Source organism: Sardina pilchardus, chromosome 4 (assembly GCF_963854185.1).
Source record: "Sardina pilchardus chromosome 4, fSarPil1.1, whole genome shotgun sequence".
Lineage (NCBI taxonomy): Eukaryota > Metazoa > Chordata > Actinopteri > Clupeiformes > Clupeidae > Sardina > Sardina pilchardus.
This window is the reverse complement of record NC_084997.1, coordinates 9,816,484-9,837,231: the sequence shown is the minus strand read 5'-3', so window position 1 is coordinate 9,837,231 and position 20,748 is coordinate 9,816,484. Positions and strand designations below refer to the sequence as shown.

At 41.5% G+C, this 20,748-nt stretch overlaps 2 protein-coding genes across 2 annotated transcripts; one reads left to right on the top strand and one right to left on the bottom strand.

Moving 5' to 3' along the window:
- The first annotated feature begins 9,256 nt into the window (after positions 1 to 9,256).
- cdk5r2b (cyclin dependent kinase 5, regulatory subunit 2b (p39)) lies at positions 9,257 to 11,179 on the top strand. Its single transcript, XM_062533407.1, has one exon. It carries the CDS (start codon positions 9,318 to 9,320, stop codon positions 10,182 to 10,184), a length of 867 nt encoding a protein of 288 aa, XP_062389391.1. The 5' UTR covers positions 9,257 to 9,317; the 3' UTR covers positions 10,185 to 11,179.
- A 4,049-nt stretch (positions 11,180 to 15,228) lies between these two features.
- On the bottom strand, positions 15,229 to 18,299 carry fev (FEV transcription factor, ETS family member). Its single transcript, XM_062533406.1, has 3 exons — positions 18,082 to 18,299; positions 17,537 to 17,608; positions 15,229 to 17,010 (listed from the first exon to the last, which is right to left on the bottom strand). The coding sequence occupies exons 1-3, from the start codon at positions 18,161 to 18,163 to the stop codon at positions 16,463 to 16,465; spliced, it is 702 nt and encodes a 233-aa protein (XP_062389390.1). The 5' UTR covers positions 18,164 to 18,299; the 3' UTR covers positions 15,229 to 16,462.
- Positions 18,300 to 20,748: the final 2,449 nt, after the last annotated feature.

The following is a 20,748-nucleotide window of genomic DNA, read 5'->3' as shown; positions in this document are numbered from 1 at the left end:
TCTCTCTCTTTCTCTCTCTCTCTCTCACACACACACACACAATGTATTAGAGGGAATTTAATCACAGACAAGGCCTCTCTTTGGCTCTGCAAAAGAGCCATGTACTTAGTATATCTCTTTCTATCTACTTTCCTCTCTATCACTCTCCAACACACACACTCACACACACACAAACACACAGCCACTGGATTTCCCTCAAACCCAGGTGTGGATGCTGTGAGTGCCTTCACACATTATCCCCCGTCAAACGCCAGCTCTTTATTGATCCGTGGAACCCCCCTCTCTCTCTGCCCAGCTGGAGCGCAAGCTTTGGTTCTCCTCCAAACGAATATATTTGGAAATGTGCTGTCACTGTTTATGGGAATGTGTGTGTGTGTGTGTGTGTGTGTGTGTGTGTGTGTGTGTGTGTGTGTGTGTGTGTGTGTGTGTGTGTGAATGTGTAGTATGTGTGTGTGTGTGTGTGTGTGTGTGTGTGTGTGTGTGTGTGTGTGTGTGTGTGTGTATGTGTGTGTGCGTGCATGTGTGTGAGCCGAGTGTTTGAACCGATACCGTGGAAACAAGCGATGTTTAGAGCTGATAGTCTCTCCCCTTTAATTGTGGGAAATAGGTTTCAGATGTTCCTCTCTGGCTGATCACTTTCGGCCCGATCTCCCTCGTCATGTCTTATAAAACCACTTCAAGGAGCGCCTGATGGCGGATGATAACAGCCCAGGGAGCAAGTCGAGGCCTCAGCTGCCCAGCCTAAATGCTCCTCTGGGTATCTCTTAAGTAACAACAGCGACGGACGCGGTAGCACTATGGTCTGTACGCACATTTTTTAACAGGGGTTTAAAACAATGAGTGTCAATTTAAAACAGATTGTGAGCCATGTGGCTATCATGGTGAGATGTTTGACTTGCGGTTGTATTGTAGTTTTGCTCCGCGGGTATATTTGCTCATGGAGGATCTTTAATCCACCATTTCAACAGAAGCTTGGGACATGGGATATGACATACACTGTCTGGAGGACATATGCATATTGGTATCCTGCTAGTTCAACTGATAGTTGAATGCATATTGAAAATAAATTGAATAGGTCTTGGACACTGTAGGGATGCATACAGTGGGTATAGTAAGTATTCACACCCATGCTAAAGTTGACTAAAAACAGGAATATAAAATCATCTTTTGAGAATTGATTGTAATGCCTTAATTCAAAAAATGAGTAAAAATCAAACCGCTAAGGACACTAATTTTCTTTGTGATTGAAGAATGTATCATAAATAGATAAATGTTCTTCCTTAAATACAGGTTGCATAAGTATTCAACCCCTATGTTAAATTCCCATAGGAGCAGGAGGATTTTTTATATGTTTTTATTTTTAAAGGCCAGCTATTTCATGGATCCAGGATATTACGCATCCTGATAAAGTTCCCTTGGCCTTTGGAATTAAAATAGCCCCACATCATCACATACCCTTCACCATAGATAGAGATTGGCATGGTGCTTTTTCCAGTTAGCCTATTAGCCTGTTTGATTTGCATTGAGCTCAATGAGCATCAAACAGGCTAATTGGCTAACTGTAAAAAGCACCATGCCAATCTCTAGCTATGGTGAAGGGTATGTGATGATGTGGGGCTATTTTAATTCCAAAGGCCAAGGGAACTTTATCAGGATGCATATTATCCTGGATCCATGAAATAGCTGGCCTTTAAAAATAAAAACATATAAAAACTCCTCCTGCTCCTATGGGAATTTAACATAGGGGTTGAATACTTATGCAACCTGTATTTAAGGAAGAACATTTATCTATTTACGATACATTCTTCAATCACAAAGAAAATTAGTGTCCTTAGCGGTTTGATTTTTACTCATTTTTTGAATTAAGGCATTACAATCAATTCTCAAAAGATGATTTTATATTCCTCTTTTTAGTCAACTTTAGCATGGGTGTGAATACTTACTATACCCACTGTATATATTAGTGGCAAACAGATGGCTTTGTTTATGGTATCCTGCGTTGCCCTCTGTTGGAGGAACGATATTAAGAAACAGAGCTGTGATGCCACTCTGTGGTGGTGAATCTTAGCCGAGGTCAACTGGCGACCTACGAAACTAAACACTCCTTACAGATGATAAACATAATGAAGAATGTAAATTGGAGACCTCTATTTACAGTTCACCAAATGCCACGGAGCGGTGAGCAATGACAAATGCATGGGATCACGACAGGCATGAATTTCTTTCATTTGATGGTGGTTTGCGTTCACTGTAGTTTTCATGTAGTGGAGCAAATATTTATTTGACGCAGAAATTGGATTCAAAATATTTACACAATATTTCCCCTGCTCCGTTCAAAACGTTGAGTGCTATAGTAGAACGTCTTCTCTGTGTTTGAACGCAGAGCGGTCCAAGTCAGATTTGTCTACATCCCTCCCATAAATCCAGGTCAAAGAAACGATGCGTGATCCATTTAAACGATCTGTAATGATTTTCCACTGTTTATCTCTGCATTAAAGTTTGGCAGCAGGTGGAATCTGGAAAGCGGCACTGTGTGCAATACTCTTTCCCAGCAAAGTCACCCCCTCCCACCCCCCCCCCACCCCCACACACCCTTATTACTTCCAGAGGGAGTGAGCTTCTTCTTTGTGGCTTTTCGTCTTTAATTTGACAAGTCGTAGTGTTGCGCTATAGTGGGACCGGCATGACATCATCCCAGCATGGAGCGGAGCGCCATTAGCCCGGTTCAACATGTGCTGTTGATTTTGGACCAGGTGTCTGGAGCGGAACAGGGCCCGTGGAACAAGAGCTCCCTCTCAGGCAGCAGGGGTGGCAGCGGGAGAGGAGGTGGGAGGTCTGCCGCCGGGATCCCACAACCACCTGTCGATAGGAATGCGTCCACTCCGAGATAGGCCGGAACGCCGGAGAGTCCAAGTGTGCCTGTAATCTCGGTGGTTCTCAGTGCCTCTATTCAGCTTCAAGGTCTTTTAACGCTCTGGTATGAGCGAGATTTTTTGTTTGTCTGTAAACTGACCTTTATCTTCTTCTTGCCTTAAAGCAAGTTTTTTCTGGAGAGAATATTAGTCTTGCCGCAGTATTTCTGCAAAAATCCCAATTCACAAACCTTTTTTACTGTTTTTGGAAATACAGACCAAGCTGTTGGTCATTTTTGGCTGGAACCTGTTTCTGCAAGAGATGTCCTGAATCTGCTCCCTGTTAGCTAAAACATGTTTCAACTTCAAAAGTAGTTCGAAAAAATAGTCCTGGTGTGAAGGAATCTGCCCACTGTGAGGCAGTGCATGGGGTCACTCTGGTCCTGTCACTCACTGCTGTCATAAAAGGCCATGGGAATCCAAGTAATTAAGATATAAACATATTTATCTATTTGCCCTGAAATGAAGCGTTGAACATTTCTCTGGCGGCTCGGACGTCCGAGTGCGTTTCCCAGCCCTGTGAGGAAGAGGAGCGGTTTATTTTGGGAGGCTGGGAGGAGAGCCGCCCCATCAAAGGCCAGAGCGATGGCAACAGGAGTTGTGTGTGCGGCGCAGGCCTATTTATCAGCAGGCCTTTGCCTTTCATGAACCGCGTTTCTTAAACATAATCAGAGATCTGTCTGTTTATCCTGGCAGCCAGCGAGGCCTTAAGCACAGCCCTGTCTCCAAACACAGAGCCAGCACTGTCTACTGATACTGACTAGTCAACACTCACAGATGAAGCTGCAGCAGCTCCCAGTTGGAGTAGACCAGGGTGCCCCCTGCTGGACAGAGAGACGGTTGCCGTGATTTATGTTGTTACAGGTTTGTAAGTCCATTTAATGGGAGATTGGCTGTGTGAGAAATGCTTTACTCAATACACCAATTTAGCTTCTTCTGTATCTTAACTATGCACCATTGTACACTGCATGGTTGATGGTGTAGAAAAACAAAACAAGGAAGGAGCTGATTAACAGATAAAGGGCCTGATGGAGATAACACATTCAAGATCATTTTCATGAACAGAAGTCATGAGGGAACATAAAGTAGGCCTATTCGGTAAGCCTTTGATCATGTAAATAATCAGTAAGGGTATATTTTCCCACTGTTTTCTCTGTTCAGATAATTACTAAGTAATATGATTTTAATTATCCCAGACAAGCTCAAGAAAACTGTAGGTTTGTGTGATCAGATGCAACAAAGTCATTTGAAACAGCTGTTAAAACAATACAGGGCTATGAGACTTACGGTGGACATATAGGTCAGTCTGGACAGCATCCTCCAGTTCTCCCTGAAATATTGGCCGATGTTTACTGGTAGAGTTAATCAGAGAATGAAGAGGTTGACCTAAACTCAGCTGACACTCTGTGGAAAGAACCAAAAGGAAAATATGAAGATCATTCTGTTTGGATTCTCTGAATGTTTCCCTGGCTGTGTTATGTCTTGGTTTGTTTCATGGCTGGAGTGATCTGTGTGACAGAAACTTGTAAATACAGGTGGATCTCTTTCTGCTACACCTGCAACAAGTCACCAGAGAAGAGAATGTCATAGAAACACTTCATTTGTAAAATACCAAAATACAACAGCTAGGTCTCTTCGCCATGTTATTTACCATATGAGAGATTTAATGATGAACTTATAGAAAAGTGCAAACCTCCCACACTGTTGATAGGCCCTGCTCAATAAAGTTAAACAAGTGCTGTTGTCTTTGAAGTGTAGTCTACTGCATACTAGACGTGGCAGAGGTCCACCAATCAAAGAGTTAGGAAGTCCAAAATCGTCCGTCAGTGGAAAGCGTGGAGGTGTTTCAAGGTTCTCGAGTGTTCTTTCCCTCTCGTCCCTCTTTGTGTGTTCTACAAAGCAGCGACGGATGATGCCCGATGTCAGGCAGCCTCCGATAAACACCGGCCAGCCTGTTTTTTAAACTGATATCCGTATGTAGCCTACTCTAGCTAAATATAGCTACAGCTTTCTTTGTTGTCTGCTTTACAAGGATATGCCGCCGCATTACCGAACGCATAGCTTTCAAATGGCAGCGGCTTTGATCAGGCGGCAGGTGCGCTAGCTTTCACAGAACGAAGAGAGCCAGACCTCATTTCGCCAGCCGCCGCTAGCTCATCACATCAGGGGTTGGCGACAGACCGGATGTTTGTTTGATCTCCGTTTCAGCGGCGCACGTGCGAGTGCACCGAGTTGACTCCCTCAGAAGGTCGTGGGTGGACCCCTGACCCTGATTTCAACACCCCCCCCCCCCCCCCCCCCCCCTACACACACACACACACACACACACACCAACATTTTTCTTCCTCCTCCCAAACGGAATGAGTAAAAAAAAAAAAGAGAGAGAGAATCCAAAAAGACCCCAAGACTCTCATGTTCTCAAAAGTCCTCCCTCCACTCAACAAGGTCCTGTTTTTTCCCCCTCTAAGGCTAAAGGAAACCGCTGAATGCTATGCCTGTGATGTGCTTCTAATGCCATACTCTGATGGTGTGTCGTGTGTCTTATCTTGACCTGTGTTGCACAGCTGTGGATGGGCTCCTCCGAGGGGCTGTGATCCCTCCAGCTGCCCACCTGCTCTTGGCTGTGCACTAAGCCCCCGCTGAAGGGCCTGATGGACAAGTCCTCGATAAGAGCAGCAACATGATCCCTTTGTTTGCTTTTGATGTGCCCCACAACAAAGGGGAGGGGAGATTCTTTTGCACAGTACTGTCCTAAGGCTCTACAAGGCCTTGACAGTGGAGGAGAGATGGCGGCAGTCAGTCTTCTGAATGTGGCTGTGTGTGTGACTGACATGTTTCAGTTATTGTTTCGTGAAACGTATTACATAATGTGAAACATGTGGCCTTTATTAACCTTACACGACCATAAATGATTATATTGTCCACCTGCAGTGTGTGCAGGCATGCAAATGAAATATTTCTCTGTATGGGCTATTTCGGTAATTGTGTAACACGTGGGCCTACAACACAACTCTCCCCCATAACGGCACCATGCTATTTATTACACTTAATAAACGTCGCTGCCGAATGCAGACAAATTGGATAAATGGCCGTCTTTATTGCTGGGAGCCTTTTCCTCTGTGAACAGCTGCTGAGGCATAATCGCCATTTGTTCTGATCTTGTACTGTTGGCAGTGGCAGACTGGTTGAAAGGAGGATTCTGTCATGACGGAGAATATTACCCAGATAGATGCCTCGGGGTGTAGGATTTCACTGCCTCTTGCCTGGGGATATTAAATATTAGCCTGTGGTGGCGAAGGCTGTTGCTGACAGGACCAGTCAACAGCCCACCTAACAGCAGGATTATTCACTTGTTATAGACACCCATCTGCAAAGGGCATGCTGCCCTCTGCTGGTCATTCTCAAATCTACTACTACAACTCATTTTTTGAGACCCCTTTTCAGTAATGCCACTTGATGTAGAGTAAATGTACTCTGAAACATTGGATATTTAGTCGGGAAGAAATGCTATTGTGCTTAGGAAAAGTATTTTTATTTTGTTTTCATATCCTGTGGAATTATGCATGCTTTACAATGCTGGCAAGGTACGTAGCATTTTTAACTTACTGTTACACAGTGAAAGTGTAAATGAAAATACGTCTAATTCCATGTTTAACATGTTACGTCAGTTAACTCTGTTATGTCAGGAGTGTGTCCATACTGTAGCTCTGTAAAGTTGCTTGTAAGCAGATTAAATGCATTAACACTGACCAACCACAGGGTGGAATGCTTGTTATGTCTGAGAAAGCAGTAAGGAACTGGAACTCCACGCTAAACAATCTGCAGTATTTTGAAGTCTGCTTCTCTGGTGATATTAGAATTTTCTCAGTGGTGTGAACTTACATTTCCTCTCATCTTATTGCCAGCAGATATGGACCATGCGTACAGTACATGCACAGCTGATGTTATGTCATAGTGCCATGAACTTCCATTTCCCACCATCTTTTGTGTGAGTCACTCTCTTGGCCTGAACTCCATGCCACCCACCCAGGCAAATGAGGGGTATATCAGGGCAAGTGTGGAGAGGGCACCATCTCCTCTCCCTAATTACCAGCTCTAGAAAGCAGTGTCAGGCTTGGCTGACTCACGACAGGCTTACGGCGTCTACTGTCGTACGTCAGCAGGCATTAGTGTGAATGTCTGTTCTTAGCGAGATATGCGAGGAGTGTGTGCCTTACCGCCTGTATGACAACGGTTTCACAGAGCTGGAAAGAGTATGATGAGAAAGTTGTATCCTCACGCTTCATCACCATGCATCCCTAAGGACATTAATCTGAGCTCTGAGCTTTTCGAATATAAACACGGGATAATCTTGCAGTTTGGGTCTCAGCTCCCTCTATGAACCGTCTCTGCTGCACAAAACCACATCACTGTCAGAGGCAGCAAGCAAAAGCCATAAGAACGAGTCACAGTTGTGAATCGACACAGCGAAGTGTGAAGTTCACATATCTGTTTTATGCGCTTTGTTCACCTCCTATTACAGATTTTTGTTTGCAGGGCACATTTGCTGCACATATAGGCATTTTTCATGTAAGGCTCACACGTGTGCATTGAATACACCCTGTGACTGCTGCTATGCACATCTTGTCTAATCAATGTGATTCAGTCAATCTAGAGTAACACTGGCATTTTACCCAAACAAGGACTAGACAGAATATTATCAGTAATCTTACCATCATAGATTTGTCTTTTTGATGCAAACGGCCTAATGTATAGCCCTCATGCTATAAATTAGAGGTCTAGATAACATAAGTAAGGATTTAAGTGTCCAACTGTTTCTTTTTTTATGATGAATGGGGTCCCCCTACAGTTGTGGAATAGTTGCATTATACACCACTGCCGTATATACGACTCCTTGCACCCTTCCCCCCAGTGCATGAGGATTTGTTTACAAACCAGCAAAGATAATCTTCGAAGAGCCATGTTGACTGACAAGGTAACATTACATAATTTCACACAGATTGTAGGCTATTTCAGTAAAGCAGTTTGTGATTCCCCAGGTTGGGGTAGAGTGAGGTTGCAAAGCTAATTCTTTGTAGATGGGTAGGGTGTGACTGGAAAGAAAGCCATTTTCCCTCTTAAGTTAGTTTACCATCAAAATGATGTCAAAGCTGTTATATCAATGTGAAAACCTTGCATAGGATCTCTGTAAGGTAGCCCTCCAATGTATCAGATTCTCTTTATGGATGTGAAGAATAAACTATGTGCTGTCTCCAGTGGAAAGTTGTAGTCCATAGCATAAGGGCTCATTTTCTATTCTATCTAAAATAAAGCATATTTTAATCTGTTAAAAGTCTGTTTCTTTCAGTTCCTACCATAGAGCCTTTTCTTAAACAAAGGTATTTGAAACCCTGAAAAACATTGCCAACGTTTGTTTGTTAGGTGTTCTCCCTGACACTATTTTTAGAGGGTTTTCCACAGACAGTCCTAAATAAGTGACTTCATTAACTTGTGACCTGTTCATGGATGCTTAAGGACTTGTGCTCCTCACAAAGCTAATGAGGGGAAACTTTAAGCGCCCGTCATGTAACAACTCTCCCTCTCCTGCTTGACTAATTGGATCAGCTATATAGTTTTCAGTCTTAGAATGGGTTAGTCACAGGCCTCAGATAACCCATGAACCCTTTTCTCATTGATGTATTTTATTGTATTATTTTTGTTCAGAATATAAAGTGTTTGAGTTTAAGTTTTCAAAAGTTATCATTACCAAAATAATGATGATAAACTATGCATTCAGGGTGACCATGTGTTATCTCTGCTTTGTGACAAACATAGTTATTCTTGATGATTCATCTATACAGTAGAGATCCTTGTAGGCTACTGTAAGATCAGGAGGATAATCTAGATGTCAACTAAAAATATATATTATACTTATACAGTATCATTCTTATCTGAGTCCACAGGCTATGAAGAGGTTCATGTTTTCATGGAGATTCTGAAAAATAGAGAGCTATAACATTCACAGTCAAAAAAGAGAAACCAAGGCTGCTCATTTAAAATGGGCTACCTAATTGGTTCCATTCCCAGTCAATCTGATGAGACACCGTGAGGTTGGTTGGCTCATTAGACAGAATCCACTAATCCTGGTCTACTGAAATAGATTACGCTTGAGTCTGCTCTACCGCGAGTTGCTGCTTTTCAGAGCAGTTCTGCGACCATAGGAAGGTAGGCTAACTGAAGACTGCAATCGGTGGCAGGGAGCTTCTTAGGCGGGGATACACTGGCAGCCCCCTGCATCGCTTCAAGAACAGCCCGCTACAATAGAAATGAGACGTGCGAGGGTACACCACTGCTGACCAGCGTGACATTTATTCTGGGGAATTACATCTTCGGAGCCCACCAAGTGACATCCATCCAGCTGCAGTAATGGGAACTGTTCTCTCAATATCTCCGATGTCTCGGAAGACGACTATCGTGGTCGATGGACCCGAGCCTACCGATAGAAGCCTTAAGAAACATTCTGTACTGGAATCAGCCTTGTCGTTGAAAAGATTTGTTACTTCGTCGAGGAGGAATGACAAAAAAGTTAACCCGGATGGCCAGCTACTGCAGGCCAATGAAAATAAGGTGGAGCAATTGAATAACGAAAATCTGAAGAAAAGACAGCACTTGAGTCCGGAACCAGCGCAGTTACCAAAACAGAACCCTGCAGCAACTCAATCACAGACACCCTCTCACAGTGGCAAAAAGATCATTGCTGTGCAAAAACAACCCAGCAAGTTATCCCTCGTCTCTCCCAGGAAGGTGATTGTCCAAGCATCGACTGGCGAGCTTCTGCTTTGCCTCGGAGATTTTTTTTGCAGAAGATGTTATAAACTCAAAGATCTCAACTCGAACGAAGTTATCCTTTGGTTCCGAAATGTAGACCGAACCCTTCTGTTACAAGGCTGGCAGGATCAGGGTTTCATCACACCAGCTAGCCTGGTGTTTGTCTACTTGATATGTCGAGAAACGATCACTGAAGATGTTGCCACTCGAGGCGAACTTCATGGCGTCTTTCTTACCTGCCTGTACCTGGCTTATTCATACATAGGCCAGGAAATCTCTTACCCTCTCAAACCCTTCATTGTCGAAGGTAACAAGGATACTTTCTGGGATCTGTCACTAGGTGTCATTGATAGCATAAGTGATAAAATGATGCAGATCAACATTGATCCACATTTTTTCACTGAGGTGTTTCAGGAGCTCAAAGGTGAAACAAAAGACGCGAAGGGAAGTGATGTAGACCGTTGATAGTCCTATCATCATTTGAATGCGTTGCTGACAGCATGGAGATTACAGCACATGCTGTATGCTATCTGTTTTGTCTCGTTCGGGTGGCATATCTTGCAGGGACCTTTCATCTTTATGTTATTGCAAAAAAAAAAACAGTGTTAATAGGGATGAAGACATATAACCTATATCTAGAAATCAGTGTTTTGTCACCGGTTGGACTAGTAGCCTACAGTATTTGCATGCCGAAAAAGATTGTGTTTATGAACTTTCTCATCAGATGTAGCCATGTGGTGCAATACTGTGAAGAATACTGCTCTAAACGTAGTGTTTCCAATTGTTTTACTGTTTTTCCTTGTTCATAAGAACACAAATGTTCATGGCAGTGCTGCACAGATGACATGGGGAACTATCCAAGGTGCTGGCCCTGGCCTGGCCAGAATGCACGTCCATTTTGTTTAACTTCAAAGACACTTTTGAAGACAAGATGTCCAATGTGCCAATAGAGTTTGTTTTAAACAACTCTTGATGTGTTGTTTATTTATTGCTGATTTTATTTTCTCTCTATTGGTAAAGATTAGCTTGTTTTCCTATGAAATCAGTTCAACTGATTTGTCGATATGCCTATTTTTGTAGGCCTGTTCACTAGAACAGATAGACCGTGATCCATTCCAGAACAGTAACACCTGTCATATTTTTCTGTAAACTGCACATGTAGTCAACAGGCATGTATGAGCTATTGTTAAGGTGGAACTTATATAATGCCCTTTTAAACTTGGAATCAACAGTTCCCCTTCAAGGACATGCAGCTCCTATGTTAGACTGATCTCAGTGACATACGAGTTGTTTTATAGGAGATCTCACAGCCTTCTCCAAAGGCAGATACTGCACAAGGTTTATGGTTACAAAATAGCCTACCTCATTGCTTTCACATTGCACTGATATTTTGTGCACTGTCTGCATATGTGAGCTGTATACAGAGTTTGAAGACCTGACAACTGCTGGACTCATGAACAATAAAGACACTTATACAAATACTACTGTACATTTCTGTATTCTTGCTCGAACACTTCACTGAGTTACTGGCCTTGGTGCTGAATTGTAATTTAACCATTATTTTCCTCGAGGTGCACCATAATACCTACCTACTGACACAGTGACAAAAATGTACTTTTTGTGAACCTGTTATAACAGTAAATTATTAACAGAACTGAAAGAATCGGAATAGAAAGGACAGATTGTATGCTGTCTCTGCACCTTAATATATGTCATCTAACCACTGATATCCTCACACAGCATCTGCTATTGAGACTCTTGTCATGTCATGTCATGGTTTGAAGAGAAAGAATGAATGGATCTCCAAGAATTTGTGAATAAAACAGGCAGCATGAATGATTGGACAGAATTTGCTGCAGTCTCTGCCTCTTCTGTGGCTCAGAGGGACGTGTGATCCAAGATCGCCTGCGTATTCGGCTTCCGTCTCTATAGTAACCACAGGATCGCTGAGCCCGAGTTACTGCAGGCATGAGGCACTATTGCAGTATCTGTGTAAACAGATGGGTTAGCCCTGTATTCATTCATCTGGACAGGCAACAAATGCTGTATTTTCTTTAATTATGGGTAGTGTGTACCTGCTGCTCCACTGTAACGTTAGCCTTTCAACAAAGTGAAGACCAGATGAGAGGATTACAGTGCACTGTAGGCCTAGTATGATCAGGGCTGAGCAACAGATCAACTGATCATTCTTAAGACATTACAGCATTACATTACCTGTTCCCTAATCTACTATCTGAAATCAGTATGTTTACTTTAGTGCATGATAATAATGCAACACCACACTGAAGCTAATGGACAAACGGACCATACTATCTGATCTGAATGACCAGAAAAGGCAGGCTCAATTTCAGCATAGTATCTGTGTGCCTTCACTGACACAGCCTGTTAAGTTAGTGTGTACTGCAGTGCAGACGTAGAGATTAAGGAGATGTGATGATTATGCAGTTCTCTATCATTTTCATTCATTACACGTCACCTTCCCCGGTTGTTGTGGTTGCTTCTCTCTGATCTCTCAGTCTAATGTACCTGTTAATCTGTCAACAAGATTACTCCAGTATTTGCAGCCGGCTAAACCTTCAGCTATATGTGGGAAGTCTAATCTCACTTTATCCCATCTTTCATGTATGGACTGATTCAGGGTTCAATGCCTTTGTCCTGTCCTGAGTAATGAATGGGGACATCAGCAGCAGTGTCTCCTCTATGGGTCAGATCCATGCTGACTAGTGTCAGTTGTGTCTCCTAATGGGTCAGATCCATGTTGACTAGTGTCAGTTGTGTCTCCTAATGGGTCAGCTCCATGTTGACTAGTGTCAGTTGTGTCTCTATGGGTCAGATCCATGTTGGCTAGTGTCATATACCAACTATTCTTATTCTTATTCATCAAACAAGATCAACTACAGTAAAATGGCTTACATACAGTAGCACTTTCTATGGATGATACTAAGATGAAACTATACCACTTTTTTTAAACATATAAACTACAAACACATATAGCCAATAGAAGTCTCTATGGACTACATCAACCATTTTCCTTTTTAACTAAAAATAGACACATAGGAGTCTCTGATAAAGGTTTGGCCATCAAAGGACCCCAGTGATCTCAGCAGTCTAACCTTAATTAAGTGTTTTCCTTGAATCTGTGCGTCATCTACCTGTAAAAGGTGTCGCTGTGTTGTGTGCCATGGAGCTGCTTATGTAAGCCTTGATGACAGTCCAGAGGGAGCTCAGCCTATCTGCCTCCCATTCATGTTTTCCATCAGTGCATACTGTAGGTGCGTAGGTCTGTGCATTGTTCCAATAGCAGCTAGAGCAGGGAAGTTATAAATAGCACAAAGCAGCGCCCCGCCTTATTCCCCATGAGGGTGTGGAACCAAAATAGCTGTGTGTTTTTTCTCCTCCACATGTTCTGTCTGCTTGTGTCATGTACCTGAATATGAAATCTGACGACAGAAACACAACTAATAGAATTCCAAATCACACACTTTTCTACTGCAGGACACCATAACTGGGTCAATAACATTCCCCTCATGCCTCTTCTGTGTGGCGTGTGTGTGCGCTGCAGAGGGATATATTTGGAGACTGGGTGGGTAGGTGTGCTTTGCTGTGACTGAACTCTTTGAGAGGCTTGGTTGCAGTGCTTCCCACTGACAGCGAGTGAGTCAGAGACGGTCTCCGCCGCTTCAGAGGCCTGGGCTTTAGCAATCTCCAGGGAGCACTGAAGCCTCGCTGCACAGCCGACACAGCCTACTTATAGAAAGTACCTGCTCCACATTTCTCTCCAGTTGACTCTCACTGAAGTCGCCCTCATTTGTTCAAGCCTGGCACATATTCTGCATCTTTTTAAAAATATATATATATATATATTTTTTTTTTTTTACTTTTACACCAGTGTTTTGTTTTTCTGTTGTTTCAGTGTGTGCTGCATTATTTTCATGCATTAAAGTAAACATACTGATTTCAGATACTAGATTGATATGGGAACAGGTAATGTTCTATATTTAGCACAATGGCCATAATGTCTACAATTATCAGTCTGTTGCTCAGCCCTGATCATACTACGCCTAGTCTAATGAGCTACAGAAATGCCTGTATGTTTTTTTTCTTTCATTACAGGCTGTACAATTCACTGAAACACTGATTAGTCATAAGGACCATATCAGGAAGTCAGTGTGACCTGGTTTTGTTTTGCATGTCCCTGCAAAGCATGTTTTTGGTCTGCACTCTTTAAAAAAGAGTTCTTGGGGTACTATATAGAACCATGCAGGCGTTAAAGAACCCTTAGGTGTGCCATATATTTAAACATGCAATAGAACCATTTTTGGTTCTACTGTATCATCTTTTTTCTAATAGTGTGGTCTTCCATGTAGCCTGCCACATCCTGGATATCCCACTTCCCCACACTACTGTGTTATGTAAGAGGGGGGATGACGGATCCCACTTAGCACAGCTAATGTGGAGATTAACTCTCCGACACTCTCTCCAATTCAGTATTTTCTGCCGGGAGCCTCTTAAAAGCCCGATTTAACCTGGTTCATTAGCAATGTACCTTACCTGTTTATTTGAGTATTGCATGTTGTTCCAAGCCCTACATGCTCTCAGCGCATTTATTGGCACCAGATACACATTTTTTATCATATTCACTGTTGCAGTTAAAGTGTTCCTTGATTTTAAAATGTTGGTATTTGTGGTTTGCATAGCATTAGTACCCACTTGCCAGTACAGAATGACTTTGACTCTGATTTTAATAAACATTTCTTGCAACTGTTTCAGGGATTAGAACCCTTTTCTGGAAACCCTGCGCTTCTATAGTGGCTATTTTGCCTCTCTTGGCATAGTCCACTGGTGAGGTCGTCTGGACTTGAAATGCATTCAATGTGACAGAACAGGCATTGGTGTTGCCATCAATAGAGCCAGTTCCCTGAAGGTTCTATTGATATGCAAGTCACATAAGCTGGACGGTTCCTTATCAGCCTCCTCCTCTCAATCTAAACGCATTCATTACACAGTTTCTGCGTTACAGTACCTTATTTATTAGCGAGACCGACAAAATGTTTTACTTCAGATTGAGATCAAGTATGTAATTTTCTATATGCGCATTGCGTAACATGACATACCTGTGTTAAAATAGTGCAGTGGGTTCGTGCAGGTTCTCCTGAAGTTGTGAATGATGCATTTTGACTCAAAATAAACATAATCTCTTTTCTCAAATGAAGAGTTAGGGGAGATGAGGTGATGGCTGTTGGTTTTGTTAAATCGCTGTTCTCTGGTGCCACCCTGTGGTCATATTGGGTCTAAATATTCTTGATGCTATTGACATTAATGTAAATCGAGTTGTGTGTGACCTTCCTTTATCGAATACATTGAATCGTGTAGCCTGTCTATTTCAGATATATATCTTGCAGATGTATTGGTATGTAAACAAGCAGAAAACATTTTCATTTCATTTTTATCATCAAATATTTTATTATTATTATTGATAGACGTTCATAACCATCAATGTTGTCGTCTTACTTTATTATTGAGGAAAATGACAACAATAATCGATATAAAACCATTTTTACTCAAAACATATCACAAACATAGAACATAGACCATTAAAATAGCATGGGCCACATACACTTTTTAAAATAAGAGGACTTGTTAAAAATATGATCACCAACTGCACATTAAACTGTAGCCTCTAATGAAATAATGCGTTAAATAAATTAGAGTGAAACTTATTAGAACGACTGTAGAGACTACTGTCACTGATAGCCTAAACAGTGGTTGGGCCACGTAAAACAGCCTTTAAGCCCAACAATGAAACACGAAAACAATTGGACAGCAAATCGCCATGAATAGGAGCACATACCTTCTTAGATGTTCTGGAAAGCGTTAGACTGTAGGTCTACCTATTTGTTTTGGCAAGACAAGTGTAATCCAGTCAGGTGGCTACACTTTACATTTTAGAAAAGACGCAAGGCCTGCGTTTCAGTTGGGTCGGTTTATTGTTGTTGGTCGGTTTCGGTGATGCTACTTTTACTGGAGGCTGGGGTCCAGTTGTTTTAATTGATTTGAAAAGGAATCCTATATTCATTTGTTGAATGTCCTTAGGTACACTGCCATAGAACTTGACCTAGTTGGCCTACATACAATCTTCTATAAGAGGACCACTAGCAACCTGTAGCCTAAATACAATCTGATTTTCATTGAGCGCTGTGATAAAAATTACTCTCATAAGCCCAGTTGAAAACTGCTGGCCATCGCTCCCTGAAGGTCTCCCTAATTAATATGAAATATACATTGTATAATTTTCTCTGTTAGTAAACTGAATATTACAGAACAAAAATAGTATAGTGATTTTATACCTTTTGTGGGTACAATAACATGTCAAATGGCCGAGTAGTTGTATTCATTGTTGTTGTCTAAAAGGTTTTTTGATACAGCAATGGACCCGAGTTCACGCGTCCGCTTCGAAGTACACCTGGTGTTTTTCAGCCATGAGATGGCGCTGATAGGCGTCGCATCTCCGCAAGTTTAAATAAATTATGTGCATTTGTGTTTAAACGTCATTATGGCAATTTCTTGTTTTCAAGTGAGCCAAATGTCATCATAAAATATTGCTTAAGGATGCATGGGCAGTTTCGATTACGATATATCCTATCTGTATTGTGCCGCAGGAAATTTGCGCGTATTGTTACAACTTTTACATGATCTTTATCCAGGCAATTTTATCTGATCCACCTTTCTAACTGAAATGGTCTTCAATTATAAGGACTATTAATATTATTCAAATTATTTAAGTTATTGATGTTGTTGACGCAGCTGATATGAGGCGCAGATACCGTGCCAAAGGGCCCAGAGGGTTGCAGGTTGTGACTGTGGTAGAGAGTCGGCGGGGAGCCTGGCCAGTAGGAGAACCCGGTGTGACTAACGGTTGGAGCCATCAGGTTGAGCTTGGAAATGCCTGAAAACGGCAGCGGTGTGAAATTACTCTGGAACTTATAAAAGGCTTGTTCGGTCGACGAGGGTTGGCACACTTGTGCCAGACCGTGAAAGTCAAATTTGTAGGCATAGCGCTTTCCATGCACCTTCGTCATGATGTTCTTGTCGTAGTAGTAGCGGAGAGCTCGGCTAAGTTTATCATAGTTCATATTGGGCTTGCTTTTCCTCTCACCCCATCGACGGGCCACTTCGTCCGGGTCGATCAGTTTAAATTCCCCGTTGGTGCCTTCCCATGCGATGCACGATATGTTGGAGCTGTCCGACAAGAGCTCGAGGAGAAACTGCCAGAGCTGAATTTGTCCACTTCCTGAAATAAAATCGGATACCATGCAACTGAATAAAATGCAAAAGTAATATTGTCTGACAGAAAACAACAACAACAACAACAACAACAACAACAAAACAGAAAGAGAACGTGCACCAAATGTGGCTTTATAATCTCAAACGGATCACATTTCATTCAAATAGGCTAAGAAAAAATTAATTTGGAAATCACGTTTGTTATCGTATATTTGTTGTTGACTTCAATAATTATTGATCCTTTGACATTACTAATGGCCTGCATGCACAATCTCATAAAAACTGAGTCGCTAGACTATACAAGTAAAAAAGGAAATGCGTAATGTAATTAATTGCATAGGCTAATGTATTTGAAGGAAGCATCAGAAAATAAACACAGCTGTGCCCAGATTATTACGATATTTACCAAAAATATTAATGCTAAACTAATGTAACTTGGGTCTGATATAACAGTCCTCTGTAGACTGAATTGATGCTGTAGGACAACATTTTAAATTGTGTTTACCAATATTTACCCGAAAATAATTACTTACCTTTTTGAACTCCCGTATTCATGGGGCTCCATGATGCGTTTTTAGCCTCTTTCAGAAGATTATCTGAAGGATCTGAACAAGGGATTAATAACTAGATTAACATTTTGAAATGCACAAAATATAAAGAAATAGCCAAACCAATGTGAATAGAAATGTTTCTATGTTTCTAAGGGAACAACGTGAAAACAATATGTCAATATAGCGAAGATAAAGTAAAATATTGCACTAAAAACGCACACAACTTAAATAATAAAAAATGACTATAAATTTAAATCTATCCAAGGCTGTGATACTGTAGGTCTCAGAGTGCCGAGGTTCTCCTGTAGCTTCTGTTGCTTTCCCTGAACTTGAGCTGTGAAGCCAGGAAACGCGTTCAGGAAAAAGGAAATCCGATTTCCGACAAAAGAAGAGACGGGTTTCAGATTGAAAAGCCAAGCAATCAGTGCCCAGGAGTAACCCAGCATCCGAGAACTACAAGAATCGCCCATGGAAATATAATAAGTAAGAACTAAAAAATCCGATTTTATACAAAAGAGCAAGTGTACCTGAGAGATACATGTTAAACATTAGGTTTCCTCCGCAGTTCTGTCTCATTGTGTCTGTTGATCTGGAAGGGTTGGCTTTCATTCGGGTAAAGATTTTTATTAAACTTTATCTCAAAACTATGATCTGGAATAAATGGGAGACAGATTGAAGTTTCCAGGCAACTGTCACAAGCTCCATCTCTGAGACAATATTCAGACAGCAATTTCCTTTGGTGCATTGCTTTAATTAAAAGAGCAATTTACCTCTGTCATCCTTCCCTGTCTCCACAATAAAAAGGAGCCGATAGAAATTCTGCCTTATCGATTCCACCATCAGGATTTAATAAAGTTTCAGCGTTAAGATCAGAGTTTCTATGGAGAATTGAAGTGTTTGACATGGAAACCAGTTCAGATCCTCTCTCTTTTCCGCCTTTTTACCTCTTTGCAAACATAAAGGCCTGTTCCATGTTGGAATAGAGTATTTGCCTTTAAAACCACGCTTGACTGCGTTTCAGTACACAAGGACATTTTATCCCTGACATTACGTTTGCATGTCATATAATCGAGGTGAAACGTTGTCGTAAACGTAAACCCATGCCTTATTGGCTCAGAGTGATGTGCCATTAGTCTGTGACAAACCTATAGGGCCTAGCCCAGATAAAACGGGCTCTGTGTACCTCACTGTATGAAATAACCATGCCCACCAAGGTCTGTTGCGATAAAATAAATGCATTTAGATTAATAAATATTAATGCTTTCAAATGAGATTCAAAAATAAATTCCACCGTGCCTGTAGCTTGCGCTGAAGTTGACAAAAGACAGTGATCAAAGCATAAATTATAAATATAATATTTTTTTTATTATACGAAGATATTCATTAGGCCTACTTTTTATCACAATACATGTTTGAACTGAATTTCCAAACTTAAATTATGGGTGGCAAAAGTTTACTTCCTGAAAGGTTTTTCTGGTCTTAAGTAGTCCACACAGAGTTTGTTTTCGTCCAGCTCTGGCTCTTCAATCCTGTTTCCGTCCAGATGAGATATCATGCTCGCGACTTGATAGATTGGCTTTGTCTCCAGGTGTTCGGTCTCTAGCTTCCCAGACTTGCTTTAGCTGCCTGAGTCCATATACAGATCGCAGGCAACTTAAAACAAGCCCCGAAAGCTAGACATTGATGGCATCACTTCTCACAGACGTATGGACTGCAGTAGCTCTGGCTGATCACAGCATGTTCCCGCTGCCGACTGTAACAATTAAACTAAACTATCTGCAAATGCAATCAACTACACTTTTATATAAAGACTTGGCTTGGCTTGGCAAACGTAAATGTTTGAAAATATTCAACATCAAGCAATGAACTCGTCAAATCCGTCTCCGTAGTTGTGTTAATGCTCTCGTTTCTAGCCAAATATCTCTCCAAAGTCAATTCACCTCTTCCAGTGAGGTTATAGCAACATCCAGAGGAGAATTTCACCTCCACTATCGGAAACGTGTTGGTGATTTTAAGGACTTCAAGAGTGTGCAGCGGTTATAATCAGTCGAACTAGAAGTGCATATTTGACAAAGGTGTGTATGTAGTTGAACATTGATGAGGAGATCCTGGACTGGGCGTGGGACGGTATTAAAAAAGAAACTTCTACTTCCACGCCAAAACGACGTGGATGTTTAGCCTACAGTGCAGCTGGAACGGTTGGCAGACAAACAAACAATGACACGGATTCCCAACAGGATGCGCACATGGTGCAGCAAACGTGAGAGGCGTGCCAAACGCTTGAAAGCAGTTACGCGGAAGTAAAGTAGGCCTTTGCATGTGTTTTTTTCCCTTACATTCTTAAAAATCGATTAAGTTTTTCATACTTATGATGCCATTTCGGAAACTATTTTCAGATGTGCAATTTCTATCATTTCTGGAAGTGTGTCTAGTAAACTTAAAGCCACAGATCAGCACCCTGGACAGCTCTGTGGAATCCGCCTTGACATGTAGGATATTACAGTATATTCTGTAGGTTGTCCGGTCCATGTGATGGGTGAACTGGGTTATATATTATGGATCATTGGGACATAATTAGGGTTACACTAATATGGTCACTATCAAAATGCATGGTAAACTGTTTAAATGTAATTACATTAGGGAAAAACTGTGAACCAGACAAAATTGGCCTAAGACCCCATACAGTTGCTGCTATGGATTAAAAGTAGCCTATCCTTATTCGAATCCAGGGTCAGATTGTTTTGTAATATTGCATGCTGCACAACACAACATTGCAACAACAAATGGTAGAAGCATTAACATGTCATCTCGTGCTTTTGTTTATTGGGAAAAAATACAATCTGACATGAACAAGACACATTCTGATCTAACATTAAAATGTCTTCAAATAATATGCAAATATTCTGGTTGTAAGTATTTTATTAAAAGAGGCAGTCTGTCTTCATTAATATATAAACACAGGAAATCTATTAATGTTTCAAAAACAAAAGGCTTGATAATATAATAAAAGGAATGCTGAGTCATGAAAAGGTAATGTAGTTCAATAGTGCTAGAAAGTTTAAGAAAACGACTTTGTGTTGACACAAAAAAAGGCAGAAAAAAGAAACGATTAGCAGGGCAGGTCCACTTCTTTTCATGTGAGAATAGAGCTATTTTGGGTAAAAAAAAAAAGCAAGGAATTGTCACAAGCACTC